General features: G+C 36.6%; 1 protein-coding gene across 2 annotated transcripts; it reads left to right on the top strand.

The window, feature by feature from the left end:
* The first annotated feature begins 5,361 nt into the window (after positions 1-5,361).
* On the top strand, positions 5,362-15,950 carry gjb3.L (gap junction protein beta 3 L homeolog). Of its 2 annotated transcripts, none has more exons than XM_018245029.2 (2): positions 5,362-5,529; positions 14,078-15,950. In XM_018245029.2, exon 2 carries the CDS (start codon positions 14,092-14,094, stop codon positions 14,899-14,901), a length of 810 nt encoding a protein of 269 aa, XP_018100518.1. In that variant the 5' UTR covers positions 5,362-5,529; positions 14,078-14,091; the 3' UTR covers positions 14,902-15,950.
* The last annotated feature ends 209 nt before the right edge of the window (positions 15,951-16,159 follow it).

Here is a 16,159-nt window from a genome sequence, read left to right as displayed (position 1 = left end):
AAAGTGGACCTGTCACCCAGACACAAAAATCTGTATAATAAAAGTCCTTTTCAAATTAAACATGAAATCCAATTTCTATTTTTTATTAAAGCATTCATAGCTGTTGTAAGCTTATTTAAAAATCTCAGCTGTCAATCAAATATTGTCTGCCACGCCTCTATGCCCTGGGCATAGAGGCGGGGCAGACAATTACTTTCACTTTCCATTCAGCACTTCCTAAATGTCACTGCTCTCCACACATTCCCCAGTTCTCTTTACCATTTAATTGTGTAGCCAGGGCATTGGGATGGACATCGGGTCCCCCATTCTGGTGCACAAACAAGATTCTGAGATGATGCAAGACTTGTCTTAATAATAGTCAGCCGCACTCTGAATAACGTTGTATCAGTGTTCAAAAGTTAAACATTTATTAAGCCCATATGCCAAGGCAACGTTTCGAGCCTACCAGGCTCTTTATCAAGCCCCTGTGTTACACCAAACAAACAGCCTTTTAAAGTGAAAATGGGGGTGTAAGACTACAAGTCCCACCTCCTAATCAGTGACATCATTACATATGTGTTAACCCCGTGTTATAAAATACACCATAGGTTTATCAATTATATGAATATAAAATTGTACAAAAGTATGAAAAAACCTTTTTTATATGCATAGATGTTACATACTTTGAAGCCTTTAATAATTGTCAAACGTTTTTTCTTCTTTAGGCCATTAAAAGATCCACTTAAAGTATCCTGAGTGCAGGCAGAACATCTTACACAGCATAGATGTCTCAGAGAGATGCTGAGTACAATATGCAGAGTGAGTCATGCTGTGGCGTCTCAGGTATGCTGGATCAATATGGGTATAAACAAAGTTACTATATTAAACAATGTTGCGAAGTAATAAATAATATCAGAATGATATATGTCAAATATAGGTTGTTACTTATTGCAAAATGTTTCAAGCTATTGATACCTTCTATAAAGAAGGGAGTATACTGAATGAATTTTTGTATAAAAAAATGGACTTGGAATATATTATTGGTCCTGGTTTAAAGATTTGGACATAAGAACCTGAGACTAATACAGATGAAAACGAACTTTATTTTTTTAAAAAAAGAATTTTTTTTGGACAACAAGGAACTTTACCTTTTGGACAATAATGAACTGTGGACACAATTATTGATTTTTTTGATTTTTTTGATTTTTTCATTTTTCTCATTTTTTCATTTTTTTCAATTTTTCATCTTTTTATTCAAACAATGAATTTTTGGATATGAGAAGTAATTGTTTGGTCTCAGGAGCTGTTTCCACTTTTTCTATTTTTATACAATTTTTATACAATTTTTTTTCGCTTTTTCACTTTTTCACTTTTTTAAGATTTTAAATAATTTCTGAAAGGTTTTTTCATACTTTTGTACAATTTTATATTCATATAATTGATAAACCTATGGTGTATTTTATAACACGGGGTTAACACATATGTAATGATGTCACTGATTAGGAGGTGGGACTTGTAGTCTTACACCCCCATTTTCACTTTAAAAGGCTGTTTGTTTGGTGTAACACAGGGGCTTGATAAAGAGCCTGGTAGGCTCGAAACGTTGCCTTGGCATATGGGCTTAATAAATGTTTAACTTTTGAACACTGATACAACGTTATTCAGAGTGCGACTGGTTGTTTCCTGCATGTTGTTTGACCCAAAGACAGGAGTGGGTCTCACAGTACAGCACCTGACGCTACAAAAGCGACACTCGGAGAGGTGAGCACTCCATGTATGTGTTTCTTGTCTTAATAATAGTGTCCACAAAATGGCTGCTGCCTGCTTGCTATAATTTTGAATTCCCAGACTGAAGGAAGCAAGATTCAAATAATTTATATAGTGTAATTAAAGTTCATTTTGCTTGACTAATGTGATAAAATAGGATTTTGAATAATTTTTTTGGGTGACGGGTCCCCTTTAAGGCCTTGTTTAGCTATACTGGGATTGGCTAAGCAAGGATGGTAAACTTTGAACCTTCCAATCAGTACACAAGGGAGCCATGTCTTGTAGATTGTACAAGATGGTAATGCAGTTAGCATCTTTGAACTTCCTGTAACTTGCTATTTCAGTTAACTCTGTACCTACAAAGGGCATTGGGGATCTCCATTACAGCTATGACAAAAGGCAGCTGGGTTTAAACTCTGCAGATATATAATATAAAAATAAACAAGTAGCACCTGGGTGTTATCAGCAAATATTAAGGGGGTTACATACTTAGATCCGAATTTATCTCATTGTTTTAATAAAAAAAGCTCAACCAAACTCCCTTTGCCTTTATTATACTATATTATTTATTACTAAAATAACCTGAATCTGGCTTTTTCTAACTTTTTTCCTGAATTTCTTGATTTGTGGTGTTTTTGCCCTAAAACCAGCATTTATCGGATTATCTAGCTAAACCCAGCACAAACCATAATATTTTCAAATTGGGATAGGTACATCTCCCATTGACTTATAAATGACCTCAACAGGTTGGAGATGGTGGATTTTCAGATTCTGGCTTTTTGCAGCATCAAGATATAATAAATCTTGAAAAAATTGCATTTTATTTTTTAACTAAAAATCAGAGTTTTTGCCCCAAAAATCCTGACCAGATAAATTTGAATTTAGTAAATAACCCCCTAAGAGTAACAGTGATTTAAAGCAGCACCCTCCTTGCCCCATGTCTTTTTTGTGTTCAGGAAGAGACTGTTTTTGGGAGGCACATATAAAAAGAAAACAGACAGAAAGAGCACAAGGAAGGGGTTTATTGATATAGAAATTGTAGTACATAAAATCCAAGCTTAATTCTCAGGGTTTAATTCTGCAATTTGTGGTGGGCTCTTTATACCAGACTGAATGGAAATAGTCAGATTTGTTAGGGAAGTTGAAGTTGAGCGGCAATATTTACTGATGTATATTTGACAATGTTGTAAAATTTTCAATAGGTCACTTCTAATATACATTATCAGTTGGTTAAGTGTTCACTCTATAGGTAAAGTTTTCCTTTAAATTCTGCTGCAAGAATCTTTCTCCTCCCATCCAATATATAACAGGACCCTTCACTCTTAAAATCTTTATCATGGTTTTTCCATAAATCAAAGAATAACTTACAAGCTACTTCTTAAACCCCTTCACTCTGCACCTCATTACATATCTTTTCTTACATTCTCCATATATTCCTGGCCAACTCCTCCATTCTTCTCAGAGCCAAAGCATGGTTGCACCCCCCACTGCTAATTCCTGCCTTAAACCTTTCTGCTTTTTACATTTGGAATGCCATCCCTAAATTCCTCTAGAGAGATTCTTCCCATCAGTCTCTTCAAGAATAAACTACCTATTGGGGCACTTGTTTAACATCTGACTCAATACAGACATCCATTAGACAACCACATTAAAGTGCAGCATTTATTATACCCCAATTGGTAGGTGGAAGTTACCCACCTCTAAGGTTGTAAGCTTTATGGAGCAGTGACCTCCTTCTCCTTCTTGTCTCTTTAACTGTTAAATGTAATTCAATTTTGAATGTATCTATTTTTATTGTACTGTCCCCTGTTTGTTCTATTAATGTACTGTTCTAGAGGACTGTGCTGCTTGCAGTAAACCTTTTATAAATAAAAATATGCACACTTACAAGCTAAAATGTTATACAAGTATGGGACCTGGTATCCAGAATGCTCGGGACCAGGGGTTTTCTGGTTAACAGATCTTTCCATAATTTGCATCTTCATACCTTAAGTCTACTAGAAAATCATGTAAACCTTAAATAAACCCAATAAATGGGTTTTGCTTTCAATTAGGATTCATTTTATCTTAGTTTGGATCAAGTACAAGGCACTGCTTAATTATTACAGAGAAAAAGGAAACAGTTTTTAAAAATTTGGATTATTTGATAAAATGAAGTCTATGGGAGACTGCCTTTCCATAATTCAGAGCTTTCTGGATAATAGGTTTCCAGATGATGGATTGTATACCAGTATATACAGTATTTCTTGGTTGCCTAAAATAATTCTATCCTATTCAATCCTATTCCTAATTGACCCAAACATTGTCCTTATACTGTTTAGGGTGGGTCTCCATAAACGTTTTAATATAGTGCAATACAGGGGCTGATATGCAACTGATCGTTATGGAACAATCTATTTCAATCTATCCATAATAAAGGTCCCTCAGCAGACAGCAGCAGAGTACATTTTTAAATGTCCAAGTCTAAGTCTGCTCTAGTGACAAGACAAGAGATGTAAATGTATAGTAAATGTTTTCTTAAATGGAAGCCCCAGACCTGGAAAAAAACTAGTGGGTTTCTTCAGTGTGGGGGGTGTCTAATATATTGGCACGCCCCAGTGATCATGGTTTATTTGTCCTTTAAGAAACACACTGCTCTGTATGAAGGCATCCAGTGCCAGATTATTTTACATTGCTTCAGACTGTTGTAAGTAAGTTTTGCTGGAAGTGGGTCAAAGAAAAAGCAAGTAAAAGAATAAGGCAATTTTTTTACATGGTGATGCCTGGCGACGTGTGGCATTTTATTCCACTATTTTTTACACCGCAAAATAAATCTGCCCCCTTGTAATTACCTGATAATTACCTGATATACAATATATATACAAATATATTATTTTTAAGTTACGTATATTCTGTAGTGCATTGTATAGGGACTGCTATACTCTTGAAAACACTAAGATTGATGTATAATTTCTCAATGTACCTTGACATCTCTACAATGTTTAATGACCAATAACTTGTCCCTTACTGTGCTCCAAATAAAAAGAGTTTGAAAAGAAAAACTGGAAGCTGTTGAGCTGCACGCATTGCAAGTCTATTGCCTCGCTGAGTTAAAGGAATATTGACAACAAAAAATGAAAGCGTTTTAAAGAAATGACAATATAATGTAGTGTTTCCCTATACTGGTACAACCAGTGTATTTGCTTCAGAAACTCTACAATAATGTATATAAACAAGCTACTGTGTAACCCATGGGGGCAGCCATTAAAAAAGGAGAAAAGGCACAGGCACATAGCAGAAGCTGTATATTATGAAAAGGGATTATTCAGAACGTATCTGTTATCAACTGTGTATCCTGTGCTTGAATCTCTGCCCCATGGCTGCACAGCAGCTTGTTTTTATAAACAATAGTTGTGTTTCTGAAGCAGAAACACAACTGTACCAGTGTAGGGCAACACCACATTATTTTGTCATACCTTTTAAACACCTTCATTTTTTGGTGTTACTGTTCCTTTAAATGCAATCTTTGCAGTCTTTTCAGCTGGATTTTCTAAAAGCGTACAGTCTTCCAAAAGAACTGGTAACCTTAGGATAAAGTAGAACCAAGAATGTCTGCAAAGGACAATATACCTTTTAGCTATTCCTGGTTCCCCTCCCCCAGTAAGGCAGTACCAGCAGCAGTCTCTGAAATCCTATCAGGTATTTTCTTAGACACACCTAAGCAAGACAGGAGGGAAACAACTCACACTGCCACGGAACCTTCAGACTTCTCCCCGATCTTCTCCGTCCCAAGGTAAAATACAGGTAGGAGCCCTTTTGTTAACTCTTACCAGTACAGCACTACTTATAACTGACACAGAACAGTAATAGGAGAGAATATTACTAGATTAGTTCTTTAAACATTGTCTGATCCTTCTTTATCAGTAAAGTGTTTCTTCATACATTTTAACATGATTTCAGTATTTAAACAACTCTGTACTGCAAGGCAATACTATCATTTAGATATTGCTTCCTTTGTTCATTATATTATGGTAATACTGTGTGCTTTCTTTCCATAGTTTATTGATTGACCCTTACTTATTTTATTCCTCTTTCCCCCCGAAGAAGTACTACAAGTTTGTGTTTAGAAGAATGAGTTTTAAATGTGTTGTCATCTTTGGGTACTGGCATTAACATGGTGCTGGGATTAATCTTGTGTCGGAGCTAGAATCGCCTTTCGTTGATACTGTGGTGCATCATTGTGTGTGGAAAAAAAAAATCACAGAAGGAATATTGCCAAAGCCAAAATTTATAGCAATAACAGCAATTATGAAAGGCATCTCATTTCTAAGCAAAAAAAGTGGCTGGTTGATACCAATGTGAGGCATTAAAAAGTAAAGGGTTTATAAATAGTTCATAGGACGTCACTACGGTTTGAGTCCCACCTGTGTAACAACCAGGAGTCTGTAAAGCCTTTTGCTACTGTGTGACGGTGTCGAGAAATTTCATTTCAAAGATTCTGGTTGAAAAGCCCTTCGTTAAATAGTTTTTTAAAACGAAAAAATCATGAGGTAACAACCTACATTGTTTTTTTTTGTGTTAATACCTTCATGGATATGCGTTGGCTAGATTCCATTTCATCATTTATTCTCGAACATTCCCTATAGCCTGTATTCACTTCCCAAAAGAGTCCCCCCTCCCCAGAAATTAGATATACACATAAATATCCTTATACATATCATGAATACAATATTTTGCTAGGTAACGGCATATCCATGTTGCTGGATGTTTAATACAGTGGCTGTTGTGTGGCATTCCAGTACATGGCACATCTTGTTGTAATTGATTAAACTAATTCCTGTGGTTCTGTAGCCAAACAGCCTTTATCTATTGTTTCTCTTTTTCCTATATTTGCTCTTGGGCACTGAACTGAAGTGATGAATTGGGCTATGTTTAGACAAATTTACCTTTTATTTAAATAAGTCCCTATAAACAGCTACGCAACAAAAAAACAACAAGGGGAGCAAAATGACTTCATTTATTGTACCTGGAGCAATAGTGACATTAAATAATAATATTCTGTTTAAGGAGCTGCTCTTCATTAATAATGCTTGAGGTATCATGCAGCATGGTAGGTAGATTTCATTACCTCTTTTTGTACTGGCCTAAAGAATGTGACTGTATTAGCCTACTGTGCTACTGACTGCCCCACAAGAGGCTAGTGACATTGAGCATGCATACTATTTTGTGTGCTATTTACACTCATTTATGTTTATATTAAACAATAGACAAAAACTATTTTATGGATGCATTGGGAACATGCATTAATACTGCTCTGTAGTAAACTGGCTAAAAATAGGTGAAATGACTAAAAAGAACTGACTTGGCTGTTTTTGAACAGTTCCATCTGCAGGACCCAAAATACTGGGAACTGTGCCACTGCATGAAATAAAAATAGCAAAATGTGATGTTAGTATCCCTTTAAAAGCTGCAGCCATTCCACAACCACTCCCTAGCTTTCTTTAGATGTCTACTTAACATTATAAAAATCCATTAGATGTAAACAGCAACGGGTGGAATCCCAATGACAGATTAACCTGACAGTCTTTCCGAACAGGTTATAAAACATGCAGGAAGGTTGCAGTTTTCGTGTGTGTTTATGAAGAATATCTAAGAGAAGCAGTATACCAGCTTCCACTAAGGTATAAATGCAAGAAGGGAAAATATTTGCTTTCTACATAAGCTTCTCATACATCTCAACATTTTGGAAATAAAAAGAGGGATAAAAAAAGTTGCCTCATGTAGCATGGCGAATTTTTTTGACCACATCCGTTTTTTGTGGCCACATCCCCTAATTACCATGTTCATTTTACAAAATTTTAAAAGTTTGAACATAGTTCTGTGGTTTGTTTCAGTTATTACAGTTTTGCTAATGAAGGTGAATTGCACTTTAAACTGTGAGTCTTACTTTTCTCAAGAGATCTGTTATCTTATATTGTTACAATTATGTATTTGCTTATCTAGATTGCTTATCTAGATACATTTGAATTGTTACAAATGTGTTTAATCTTCTGTTGGGGCTGTTCTGGGTTCTCTGCCAAAAGCCAATTAAGTTAGAAATTTTGTTTCTTTTTCTGGCTGTTCAGTGCAGAGAAAAACTGGACTTTCCAGTACAAATGAGGGACTGCAGGTTGAGCTGTCAAAAGAGGGACTTTCCCTCTAAAAACGGGACAGTTGGGAGGTATGGCTTACCAGCCACCCAACACTTATCATGCTTCTTTTGGGATGGACTTTGCCACTGCTTTTATTACAAGATGTTAAAATATTATATAACATAATATTATGTTATGTGTTATATAGCATATAAATACTGTTTATAATATTATATTTCAGCATAAAGGGACATTAAATAATCCAGGAATGCTTGTTCAACAAAGAGGCAACCTGCAATCAGCCACCCTTAGCAGCTGGTAAAATAGGAATATGAAAGCAGGCATTTTAAATCCAACCATCTTCCCTGACCCACCTGGGGAAAGTTTCAGTAACACATCATACCATTCATATTAAACTTTTTATTGGGTTTTTAACACATCATACCTTTCTAGCTGCCATCTCACAATTGCCACAGGTCCATTACCCAAATTGTGAATAGGTGTATTTCATACTGATGCCAAAAAGGGTAGGAAAGGTGGTATTTTGCTCCCAGGTGGCCAACCGTAAAGTGGCAGCACTCCCCATTTTCCCTGGCTACATTTTCCTAACTACAATCAAGGATTTTTTTCCTGAAGCATGCAGCTAGAGGCAGTGGCGTAACTAGATATTACTGGGCCCCATAGCAGATTATTTTTCAGGTCCCTAGGTTGACCAGTTTTACCAATATTTATTTAAATTGTATATGAATTAGGACCTCATGGGACCCCTATACCTCCTGCCCCCCCCCCCTGCAGCTGCAGCGTCTGCTTCCTCTATATTTACACCCCTGGCTAGAGTTACAGGGCACAATTCCTGCAAAATAACCAGGCACATATAAATGAGTTATGTTTAGATTATAGTTTATTTTATAGACCTGTGAGAATAGGAACAGCCTGAACTTTGTCTGTTGTCCACAAATACCCATACATAAGAAATTCTGTCACGCTGAAGAGGACTGATCTTTAAATCAGACTGGCATGACTTATGGACTGTATTCATTTATTTTATTTACAAGTCTCTCTATTTGATAAACAAAGCTTTTTTTCTCTCTTGTACTGTCTCTTTTTTAAAGAACTGGCTCTACAAGTTTTCTGAAACATTACACCATGCTTTGATGCAATCCTCAGCCTTGTGCAAATGAATGTGCAGAGATATAAACATCCAGCTGCTCCCTTTGTCAAGTATATTTTTCTCAACCAGAGCAGGGTACAACACATCAATCCAGTACATTTATAGGGGATATAAACCAGAACCTTGCCTTCCACAGAACTATTCATGTGAAGCCTTACCTCTCCAATGCAGGCATTCCAAGCAATTAAAAACAATAAAACTTTTCATTAAAATTCCATTTCCATTCCTTATCCATCCATCTTGCTGTTATCTAACACACTGGTCATACTCAACCAAAATCAGCATATCCCCCCAACATCTACAAATAATGATCTGGTGATTGGCAGGATTATTTTTTTTTTTAATTTATTTCATGTAATCTTGTTCACCTTGTACCTTTCAATAAGTTCTAACAAATACTCCCAGATTACATTTAAGAAATAGGAAACTGAGAAAAGTGACATTAAATACACATACGCCTCATCAGCAGAATTATAAGCACATACCTTTGTTAAGAATTGCTCAAAACGACCTTTTATTTGTTCTGACTCAGTAGCTAGTAAATCAGATGTATGTGTGTGAGCCAAAGTGTGGAGCTTATTACTTAAATGGCAATTTTTCTATTTGGGTTAAACAGGGCCGGATTTACATAGCGGATACCCCTAGACCAGGGATCCCCAACCTTTAGAACCCTTGAGCAACATTCAGAAGTTAAAGGAGATGGGGAGCAACACTAGCATGAAAAATGTTCTTGGAGTGCCAAATACAGGCTGTGATTGGCCATTTAGTAGCCCCTATGTGGATTGTCAACCTACATTGAGGCTCTGTTTGGCAGTACACCTGGTTGTAATGCAGCCAAAACTTGCCTCCAAGCCTGGAATTAATAATAAGCACCTGCTTTGAGGCCACTGGGAGCAACATCCAAGGGGTTGGAGAGCAACATGTTGCTCACGAGCTACTGGTTGGGGATCCCTGCCCTAGACCCAATGCCGTTCGTCGCCCCTGTCCCCTCCCCTTTATTTGTGCAAATTTTCATCATCGGTACTGGAGCAATGGGGATTGGCACATGGGAAATTAAAAAAATTATTGTATCTCCAGCGTATCCCCAGTGTTTTTGAACCAAATGTGGGTGTGGTTGGGCAGCATGCAGCCCCCTATAATATTCTGCTGCACTAGGTCCGCGCCGATGTGGCCTTTCCACAAATCCAGGCCTGGGGTCAAAGCAATGTCACATACTACTAGTAACGTATATTCATAATGAAAAATCTATATTTATATGAAACAGTGCTTGATATTATGTAACTTATTTTTATACAGTTCTGCAATGTTTGGAGGTATAGTTTCCTTTTAAAAGTCTAATGCTGGGTCCCAACACAAGGCCTCCCTGTGACTGTGGGGTCTGTTTCCTCTAAAATTAAACTACTGGTTAGAAGAGTCCCACATAAATGTGCCTACATAGTCCTTGTTCGATGGGGTTTTCAAACCTGTCTGACAGATCTGCACAATTTTTGTCCAGATATCAGTTGGGGGACCATAGGGAAGAGCCCATACAGTGACAAAGAAGCTGCTGGCTTTTTAGGGACTAAAACAGCAACTTAAAAATGCCCATGTATGGCCAGCTTGAGTCTGATTAAGCAAGGCAGGGCTTATCATTATTATCAATAAAGGAAAGATACACTGCAAAGTAATGTCGGTCTCTAGGAAAATACAGTATTCTGCATAAAACTGCTCATATGTAAAACTCTGCTTCATCTAAATTCACCCATGATCCATGAAACATACTTTTGTAGTATTATGTGCCATTGAATAGTCCTAAATAGAAAATTACATTTTAAGTACTACGGGTCGCCTCCTGGGACCAAATCAAGGGCACACATACATGTTAGGTTACATGAGCCAATTAATGGACAAAGTTAGAGTGGCAGTATTTCTGGTCCGGTGATTTCTGAGGCAGCACACAGACCTTCACAAAATGGTGGCTTGAGGGAAAAGATTTAAACTGGCAATATTTACTAATATGTATATTGCAGTCTGGTAAGATTCTTTAAAGGAAAACTATACCCCTCAAATATCGTAGGTCTCTATAAAAAGATATTGTATAAAAAAGCTCATACGTAAAACCCTGCTTCCTGTAAATAAACCATTTTCATAATAATATACTTTTTCAGTAGTATGTGCTATTGGGTAATCATAAATAGAAAATTGCCATTTTAAAAAATAAGGGCCACTCCCTGGGATCGTAAGATTCACTGTGCACACATACAAACCATACATGTTAGGTCACATGAGCCAATTAACAGACAGAGTTCTGCCTTTTGCTTCCACACTTGTTACAGTTAGAGTTGTAGTATTTCTGGTCAGGTGATCTCTGAGGCAGCACACAGACCATCATGAAATGGTGGTTCAAGGCAAGAGATCTAAAAGGGCAATTTTTACTTAATATATATTCCAGTTTGATAAGATTCTGTAATATGCCACTTAATTTGATATAAACTATCTGTTGCTCAAGTATTCATTTTGGGGGTATAGTTTTCCTTTAAAGGAGAACTAAACCCCCCCACAATGTTGAGAATTAAAATGAGAGGAAATCCACTCCTGAGACAACCACATTCGAAACATTCCAAACCATAAACAGGTGGCCATAAACAGGTTGCCTTAATGCTATAAGACTGATTGGCCCATGCACCAGATACTTTGTGAACAGGTCATCCACATAGATGGAAAGATGGCACTGATGAATTCATTCAGGTTAATGTTTTTGATAATGAAAGGGCCATGTGGCTCCTCTCACTGTTACATCTGCAAATTCTCCATTCACTAAGATTAGCTATCAGCTATATGAATTTGTGTTTTTGACAGACTGATTTCAATCCAGTAAATTACAGGAAGCTCTGACCAACCATGCATGTTCATTTGGTCAGACAGTAAATAATGTACCTTTTACCTTGAGAGGGAGAAATACAGTACATGTTTCTTCCATTGTCTTCAGTGACAATTCATTATGGTGTCACGCAGACCCACATACTCTGGCTCTGACATGTAACCTGACTTCAGGGTAAGAAGTATAATAAGAAGCCTCACCCTAGCACGTGGAATATGAGAAGCTTCATGACTATGCCTGATTGTGCCACGTAATACATGACAAGAGCAATTTAAAAATACATCTTCTCTAACACAAAGTCCCATATCTGGTAACCAATAAAATGCTTCACTTTTAAATTTGGGTTAAATTTGGATACACTTTTTTTTCCTGATAAAGCTTTTATTTATACAGGCCCAGCAGTCAAGGCTCCTATGTATTAATTTCCATTTGAGTTTGAGTTTTTTACATTCAAGCTTTTTCTTAAATACAAAACCATTTGAGTTGTGAGTTCATTCGAGTTCATTTATGGCTTTAAAAAGCTCACATCGCTCTGAAATTTGACCTTTAATAAATACCCCCCTTAGTGTACACATACACACATTTATATGAATATTCTGCAACGCACACATGCACTCACCAACTATGTAAAAGTAATTTATGTTCCAAAGACACAATTTCATTAAAGGCAGGAGGCAGTTAGTTAAACCATATATAAGAATTCAAAATTTAACAGTAGAAAATCTACAGATTCTTTAAAAAGACATAAAAATGTATTTATAGAATTTGGAGATTTTCTACTGTGTGTGCAGTGGGTTAGTATTTCAATGCTGAGGTCGAATGCAGACTAACTATAACCCAACAAAAGGATATTCAGTACAACCTGGTGCACGTGATCATTTGAAGAATTAATAGATTAATAGCTATGCTATTGTCTATGTAGTCCTTTAGGAATTTGATTGCAACACCTAAATTACCTGGACTAAAAGACATCCAAACTATTTTGGAACACTGCATACTTGCCATACACATATTGGCATACTGGGAATGACAGGATATTATGTAATACATTGTTAGTTGTTAAGATTTCTACAGAGTAGAAGTTTAAGAAAAATTACAAGACCCTTGTAAATATTCAGTTTAGGCAATAAAATCTCTGGTCACCTCTCCAGCTAGTCACACATACCATTAAAAAGATGAAAGGGGAACTTAACCTTTGAATTAACTTTCAGTATGCCATAGCCAGTGATATTCTTAGGAATAATCTCTATTTTTTATATTTTGTGGTTTTTGAATTGTTTAGTTCTGTTCAGCAGCTCTCCAGTTTGGAAACTGTGCAGCTATTTAGTTCCTAGGATCCAAATTACTGTAGCAACCAACCAATGATTTCAATGATAGACTAAAAGATGATTAGGAGAGTCCCTGAACAGAAAGATAAGTATTAAAAAGTAACAATAAAATTGTAACATCACAGAGCAATAATAACGTCATATAGAATTGAGTCCATTGTGGGCAATCAGAATGATAAAAGGCATCACAGGTCAAAGACAAGTTGGAGTTAACTAAGCACTGCGTATCTTGACAGCGCTATATAAATAAATGATGATGATGATGATGAAGTTGGAGTTAACTAAGAAAAAGCTCATCATGGTGACAATGGGGCTCATTTGCCCATGGGCAGTTACCTATAGCAACCAATCAGTGATTTTTAAAGCCAGCTGCAAGTAGAACAATGAATGCAGCAATTTGATTGGTTGCCATGGGTTACTTCCCATGGGCAAATTTGTCCAGTGTTGATAAATGACCCCCACTGTCTTTAATGTCTTATGTTTTATTGAGCTATTGAGCTTCCAGTTACTTTATTCCCTGGCTTCTTACAATGCGAGCAAATGTTATAGTCTTTTTCATCAATCCATTACGAAAATTTTACAGGACCTATGGTAAAATCCTTAGGAGACTACCCACATTCAATAAGGAAAGGTAGTTGTTTTTTGACACGTAACGTACATTGCAATTGTACAAAAATCAGGCCTGACACCTGGCCATCCATATTGCTGTGCCCACTAGCATCCACGGGATCTCCTGTCACTGTTGACAGTTGTTACACTCACATCCATATTTAAGGGAGACCCATTGCCTATTTTTCTCTCTGTATATAACTATTTTCTAATATAATATAATTGCTAAGATTTCTTTGTTTTTCCTTCCTAGGTTGTCATTGCATAATGGACTGGAAGACATTTCAGGGTATCCTGAGTGGCGTGAATAAATACTCAACAGCATTTGGTCGCATCTGGTTATCGGTGGTCTTTGTGTTCCGAGTACTTGTGTATGTGGTCGCAGCAGAGAAAGTTTGGGGCGATGAACAAAAAGATTTTGATTGCAATACTCGGCAGCCAGGGTGCACCAATGTTTGCTATGACCACTACTTTCCCATCTCACATATCAGGCTCTGGGCCCTCCAGCTTATCTTTGTTACTTGCCCATCTCTTTTGGTTATAATGCATGTAGCCTATAGAGACGAACGGGAGAAAAAGAACCGTCTAAAGAATGGAGAAAACTGTTCCAAGCTATACTCCAACACAGGAAAAAAGCATGGTGGTCTGTGGTGGACCTACCTCTTGAGCCTATTCTTTAAGACTGGTATTGAAATTGGTTTCCTTTACATATTGCATAAAATGTGGGATAGCTTTGATCTGCCACGTCTTGTAAAATGTACAAATATTGAACCCTGCCCTAATATAGTAGACTGTTACATAGCCCGTCCGACAGAGAAAAGGGTGTTCACCTATTTTATGGTTGCAGCTTCTGCTTTTTGCATCATCCTCAACATCTGCGAAATATTCTACCTTATATTTAAAAGGACACTGAATTGCATGAACAAATACAAGAAGTCTAGCAAACACTCTGTGACCTACAGCAAAGCTTCCACCTGCCAGTGCCACATTCATCTGGACACCATTGAAAAGAAACACATGATGAACAAGACACTGGAGTCTATACGGGCATCTGCACCCAATCTGACAACAATATAATCCAGTAAGCGTTGGATGAATTATTATAAGCACCTTTTTGTATTATAAAAATATGATGGATTATTTTTTAATTAATCTGGTTCTTCCAGAGCTCAATAGAAAGAATGAGAGAGACATTTATTTTTGTATCAAAAAAGACATTATTTTCACAAGGCTGCCACTGCCCAATTCTTTTTTTAATTTCCAGAGACTTTTACGTGGGATCTTGTACTATGCTGCAATCTGCCTTATGAATGTAAATTATCCTGACGCAATCATACCTGGATTACTCTTGTAAAAATCCATTGTTCTGCATTTCAAATACTGACTCTTGTTTACTGATAGCAGTCTATTGAGACTCAAAGTTAATGGTCTATACTGCCGCCATACAAAAGTTTGGGTTATATTGCATATTATTATTGTATTTTCCATACATCAGCCTGTGACACATAGCACTTGTGGAACCTAACACCTAGGATTGGTGTTTTATAAAGAAAAAATAACAAATATACGATATACCAGGTTCTTAAAAAGGAAAAAAAAAACAACACAAATACCTGTACATATGTTGTAGATAAAGAAATACAAAACTGTTGTCTGTGTATAATGCCAATGCTTTGTAATCAAGACCTCGGAAGCATGATCATGGACAGACATCAATTTATTTGTCTGCAGCACATCACTGGGATCAAATTAAAGAACTTCATCTGCTATGAACTACAACTTCTGGTATCTTTTAACATCCAATGGATACTGGAAGTTTGCAGCAAAGCAGAATTCCTGGTTAAACTGGCACTAGTCAGTTGTCACAAAAGTTACATGAATTGAAGAAATGTGGCACCATTATGCACAGTATCAGTTATGCAGAGTATGATAGTGTCACATAATAACAGCTGCAAATTTAACTCTAAATAGAAAGGACTTTTTGAATTGTAACTTTATCACTGCCAGTTGGATCTGCTTTGCATACAGGGTAAAGGGGGTTTATGGTGCTCAAAAACACCTTTCACTTACAAACAGTGTATTTATTATTTATAGAAGCATATTTTATTAAAGTTTTTTTTACAAGGGATGTTTGTCTTTATGTCAATGTAGAAATCCATTTTCATGAAAATGAAACCCCACAAATAAGTAATAAACAGTGATAAACATTATTTATTAGGTCAGGAATGTTCATCTTATGTGTAGGTTGGGTACAAAGCTCCTCAGTCTGAATAAATTCTGAGCAGCTATACATTTTTTCCTGGCAACTGCAAGTTCAGCATTGGAAATGGTCGAC

This window comes from Xenopus laevis, chromosome 2L (assembly GCF_017654675.1).
Source record: "Xenopus laevis strain J_2021 chromosome 2L, Xenopus_laevis_v10.1, whole genome shotgun sequence".
In the NCBI taxonomy this organism is placed as follows: Eukaryota; Metazoa; Chordata; class Amphibia; order Anura; family Pipidae; genus Xenopus; species Xenopus laevis.
This window is presented reverse-complemented; position numbering and strand designations above follow the sequence as displayed.

What these genes read in the sequence shown, in the direction of transcription:
- gjb3.L (XM_018245029.2), top strand. Translation starts at nt 14,092, where the DNA reads ATGGACTGGAAGACATTTCAGGGTATCCTGAGTGGCGTGAATAAATAC.